The 6,000-nt window shown below is 34.5% G+C and overlaps 1 protein-coding gene across 1 annotated transcript in view; it reads right to left on the bottom strand.

Moving 5' to 3' along the window:
- Positions 1-6,000, bottom strand: part of LOC137642591 (apoptosis-resistant E3 ubiquitin protein ligase 1) — a 723,802-nt gene that overhangs the window by 472,050 nt on the left and 245,752 nt on the right. Inside the window, exon 6 of the mRNA XM_068375282.1 lies at positions 3,562-3,659. Within this exon, the coding sequence (XP_068231383.1) occupies positions 3,562-3,659 (98 nt within the window). The remainder of the gene's footprint in view (positions 1-3,561; positions 3,660-6,000) is intronic.

Genomic DNA, 6,000 nt, shown 5'->3' with positions numbered 1-6,000 from the left:
CAATGGGAAGAAATGTAAGTCGATGGAGACAAAATGCACAAAATGTACCACCACATCCACAGCAAAGGAATAACTTTGAGATACCGAAAGCCTACTGTTTTCTTGCAACTGGAGAGAAGTTCCTTTCATTTGATTCCGGCATTGATTGCGAGAAAAGAATACTTTTATTTGCGACGGAAGATGGCTTAGAAGATTTGGTTAATTTTCCTAACTGGACAGCAGAAGGTAATTTTATAGGAAGTCCATCAATATATAATCAGGTGTAATGTATCCATATTCAAGAAGGTGCATTTAGTATTCCCAGAATTTTTGCCTTGCTTTCGGGTAGGACAAAGGAAACTTATGTTCGTCTATTCACATATTTGTTGCAACTCAAACCGCAACTTAATCCAAGCTCTTTGTTAACCGACTTTGAAAAAGGAGCTCAGAAAGCGATTGTAGAAAAGTTTCCTGATGCAACAATAAGTTCATGTCTATTTCATTCATCTCAGTCTACTTTTAGGAAAATATGTGACCTATGACTAAGACAATGATATAGAGAAGATAAGGTATTAGATTTGAAGATTTAATGTTTTTCCGCATTAGCTTTTCTTCCTTTAATTGACGTTGTAGAAGGATTTATTGAATTGTCTAATGACTGTGATTTACTACCATACATAGCTCATTTTGAAATGAAACTAATTGGCCAAGCAAGAGGCCGAAGAGGGATAAGGCTGGAACCAACTTTTCCTATCGAGTCTTGGAATGTTAGAGAAATGGTTATAAGTCGTTACCGAGATCTAATAACAGCTTAGAAGAATTGCACAGTGCATTGCAATATTCATTATCGTGCCATCGTCCTTCTACTTGGAAACTGCTCGATTCACTGAAAAAGGAATAAGCTATTGCCTTAAAGAAAAAAAGTGTCTTTCTACGAGGAGTTCTAGTAAGTCAAAAAAATGAAATGAACCAAGAGACTCATGTCGTTAAAGATAAGTCTACTCCGGAAAATAAGATAGATTTCCTGAAGGGAATCGCCCACAACATTCATAGCTTTTGATGTTATTTTGAACCTAAATGTATTTTGAATATTGACTCTTTTATAATTCTTTTAATGTGTTGATTTTTAAACAAAAACAAAATTGTGAATTTCAAAACTCTTCACTGTTATTTCTTTTCTAAAGATGAATTGTTACCCACTCTTTAGCTTTAGCTTTGTTAGATGTTTTTTTACATAAGAGGTTTGATAAATTACTATTCAAGAAGTACTTCCATAAATGTCCATGGACACAAATGTCCACGAACGCAATTAGCCGGGACGCAATAGTCCAGAATGCTAATGTCCTAGAACCATGCCTAACATAATTATAGGGAATTTAGCAAATAAGCTATACGAGGCATGCTCATGACCCATTCCCAGATCAATATTTATACAGCAGCCCCCTGACTGACTTTATTTCTAAAAGATAAAAATGTTACTGTGATGCCAACTATTTTGAGAAGTAAAATTGGTCAGCTAAGGGTCAATATTCATCCCCCTTTACTTAATTAAAAAACTAGCTCTCCATCATGGACTTTATTACAAACCAAGAAAGGTTCAATACAATAAAAGTAAAATCTTGTACAATATCATACTTTACTGAAACAGTGTTATAAGGGTATTTGAAATAGAGTATACCACCTTTCTTTCAGCTGACTTTCTTGTTGAACTGAAATTCACCTGACTTGCACATGACTCATTACTTTCTATCAAATTAATTTCCTCTATGATAGTTTCATTAAAATTTAAATCCTAAAAATGCTTTTAAGTGTTTTTTTTTTCTTTAACACTGTTACAACATTTTGTTCAGCCTTCACATTATCAATGTGTACCCTTCGGTAGTTATGTTGGATCTGATAGAAAAGAACTCTTTTCTTTTGAGACTGCTCTTCGTGGACTTGTCCACTAATCTAGTTCAACAAGACTCACAATCTTTGCTACCCTTACTTCACCTTACATATACAATGGAAAGTCTTGTTCAGATATAGTTTCAATACACCACACAAACATTGATAACTGTTTAGTATTTTAAGTGGCATCTAAAGTGTTAGTCTAACTAACTAATAAGATAAAAAGCCTTATGATACAATTCTTCCAAGACATACAATTTTTTTGCCACAGATAAAAAAGGCTCACAGACATGGAGAGTTCAAATTCCAAAATATTTAGAATTGCTGGGAACTTTTAGTATTTGCTAAAATCTTAATAATTGTCTTGGATGTAATGTTTCAAAATAAACTTGGGTAGATCAAAATACTTATTTGACCTGGACATTTGGAAACTCCATCTCACAGAAACAACAACCGATTCCATTAGATCACATCAATATTTTTTAACTATCAGTTTACTATATAGCAAGAATTTCATATGTTCTTTCCTATGTGCTGTTGATAACATTCAGGGCACTAAGTTCTAATGACTTGAATAATTTGAATTACATAGCATATGTCTAACATGAAAAGATTTTGGAAGATTTACCAAATAACATTTTGGACAACTTCACAAAAAAATTTCTTAGCTCAGTGGGATCATTGGTGACTTGCTCAGACCAAAATCGATTTTAACAGGCAGGTGGCACATAAGTCTATCTATCTACGGAGATATAAGTCACTGCCTTGCCCTTCCAGCTCCTACGTAAGTGGAAAGGGTGCTTAGACACTGATCATCTACATGTGTAATTTCGGTTTCGTCCCTTACTTCTCATGTTCATAAGCAACCTTTAAACACATATATCAACAATCCTTAGTTCCAATGTTTCAGTGATTATTTTTCCCACCATTGCCAGGCTTTCTAAGCATCTTCATCTTCATTTTTACCATGAATTTTAACTTTGCATTCATAACGATTCAAGTCTGTATCTTCCTTCATAAATAACCCAAACATTCCTTACCCCATTTTTCCCCTATTTTCTTTGAGCTTGGTAAGTATAAAAGCTTAATAAAAAGATTAAGATTACTATAGTTAACAGAGTAGCTGAGAGCCAGTGTGTACCTCTCATGAAGAAAGATTCATGAGAGCTGCATGTTCACTATTCGTCGTGTTATAATTCTAACAACGGACACCATACAGGCAAACTTCTTAATGAAAAATTACTTTTTCTTACACAAATTTTTAATAGTCCTGCAACAAATGAAAAGCCTAAGGTGGAACCCCTTTAATTAACTTATGAGAAATAAAATGTAATAAAAAAATGTTGATAAATAGTTGCGATTAGAACCTGCTGTCCCATGAACATGTTCACCAAATCAAGCAAAATATACTGTTTATGTGTATTTTACTTTATTACAAGAAACAAACATGAACATGTAACAAACTAATCTGAAGCAAAAGTATATATTTCAGAATTCATTTAACTAATAAATATTTAGGTTAAAAGGGTTGACACGTAAATGCTCACTATATGAAGCAATGACGATTACTAACCTATTACGAAGAAATCAAAAACCATTTACTACATCTGACTCACCAATGCGAACTCTAATCCTCCATACAAGAGCTCAGAAATTGAGTCCTTCATAAAAACCGTCAGTGTGTGTACTCACCATATGTGAAGGCCCATCCACGGGAACTGGGAAGATTGTACATGGATGCAATCTCCTTCCAAAGCTCATCTGAAAGGTGGTCCATTTCCTTTTTATCCCTGAAACATAATAACAGTAATTGATAAAATACACATGAGGAATTGCCTGTTTTGTTATGAAGCATCCAGGTTATCTTCTTGTAAGTTGATTGTTCATAAACAGGAACCCCATGAGGTGCAGTTAGTGTATCAGCAAGACTATAAAAAAAGTAATTTGAAAAAAAGATGTTTTGTATCTTAATACAGGATTCACAAGGACCACTCTATTTTTTAACAGATTCTGAGATTAAACATTTGAAGCTTGAAAATGGATTACATTTCCCACTTGTACACAAGTCCCTCATTTTACAGGATGCTCTGGCCTACTGAGAAGTAACGATGACCTTATAATTATAGTTAAGCTTAGATTTAAGAAATATCTCAAGACTAAGCTAAACTGCACAAAACAATCAATTTAAGAGATTCATCAACATATTGCATCATAAGAAAAGATGAATCCTTTATTGAACAACTATATCAATGAAGACGATAAGTGTAAGTTGAGGAATGTTATGTACATCCAGACTTCTATTCCAAGAATAATATCCTATACAAGTTATCCAATACAAGGTGTGATCACTAGTTACTTGTGATGACAATCTAAAGTACATTATCTATTCTTAAGAATTTATTAATACAATAATTATTTAACAAAATCTATAGAGATTACACGTTTTCTTACAAACCAAGAAAGGTCTGTTCTACACAATAACACAACAAATCCTTGTACAATATCATCCTTTACCGAAATGTGTTATAAGGGTATTCGAAATACAGTATACCATCTTTCTTTTATCCAACCTTGCTGAACTGAAATTCCCCGACTTATATACGACTCATTATTTTCAATCAAATTCATTTTCTCTATGATGGTTTCATTAAAATGTAAATAAAATTTTATAAATACAGTAAACTGATGTAAAAATTTGCCATTAAAATACTTATAAAATATTACTGAACTCATATGTTAACACTAAAATATCTGAAAAATATCTTTTAAAATGCATTTTCTTAGTTCCCAGTAATATTCTCTACTAAATCTGACTCCAAAACTCAAGGATATTAATCTCATAACCTACTATCAAAGCATTTATACTTAACAGCAATAAAAAGGACTTAAGTATACTTATGAAGGGTATACATTACTGGAAACTAATTTAAATTACAATTTGAAAGTAATTTTTTTTTTCATAACAATCCAAATCAGTAGCTATTCATAGGGATTATATTTCTGCAAAGTTGGAAGACTAGCCATAAACTTTTAAGCGAGGTATAACTACCGATCTGCTAGTTAGTGGAGGTCTAGCGGGAGTAACCCATTACTCCTCGCTCACTCACACACCAGTGTTGCCTTCTCACTTTTGATTACAGGCATGACTTCTCAGGGGACAGGTGATGGTGGGACAATTTGTACAAATAGCAACAGGTTTGTAACATTAAGAAAAATATTAATTACTTTCAAATTTTTTCTGAAATTACAGGATGAAGTTCAAACCAACTGCCTTGACATTTGACCCAGGGTTTTTCATGTACATGCTCAGCATGTAACAGGGAAGACCCTGACAATTTGCTAAGTTTGTACAACGCACGGATAACGTCCTGAGCAATCTGTGAGTTTGTGATACTAACAATGTGATTGACCTAAGTAAGAGTTCTTGGAAACCACAGGAATCTTTAGAATGAAACAGACATTACCCAATCCCACCTCGCAAATAGCATGGGGACGTTACAAGTATTATTTGTAAGCTAGATTACACAAGGAAAAGGGTTTTACCTGTAGATATATGAGGCCTGCTTGCAAAGGACCGTAGGTGCCGTTTCCCAAGAGAGGGGAAGATGAAAGAAAGAGCCAGTTATTTTTACACATTCATCCCAGACTAATCCCAGGTAACCTATGCCCTCAACCATCTGCTACTTGTCCAACAAGGAACCTGAGGTATTTAATCCACTTGTTGTGCAACCACCACAGGACCCATGGAAAATGTATCCATGTCCCTATGGGTCACATCTTGCAGGTGGTGGGCAGTGAAGATCATATGATGCTTCCACACTCCCTCTTGTAGGACCTGCGTCACAGTAGTTTACTTTGAATGCTAGGGACGTACTTATTCCCCTAACGTTAAGAGCTCTGGGTCGTCAAGTTGGAGGAAAGATCAGTATTCAGTGAAAAATCTATGACTTTGTGGTATTCTTTGCGGTCCTCCTCTTGATCTTCTCCGTGCTTATGAAAAGCGCTGACACCTGGAGGCCAGTTACTATAGTCCTTTTGAGGTAATACATCAAAATCCTCACTGGGCAAAATAGCAGTTAATCTGGATCATCAGTTACAGAACGAAGACTTCCAATCTGAAAGGGCCCAAAT

Source organism: Palaemon carinicauda, chromosome 6 (assembly GCF_036898095.1).
Source record: "Palaemon carinicauda isolate YSFRI2023 chromosome 6, ASM3689809v2, whole genome shotgun sequence".
NCBI lineage: Eukaryota > Metazoa > Arthropoda > Malacostraca > Decapoda > Palaemonidae > Palaemon > Palaemon carinicauda.
The sequence above is the reverse complement of the archived record's forward strand: the minus strand, read 5'-3'. Positions and strand labels throughout refer to the sequence as shown.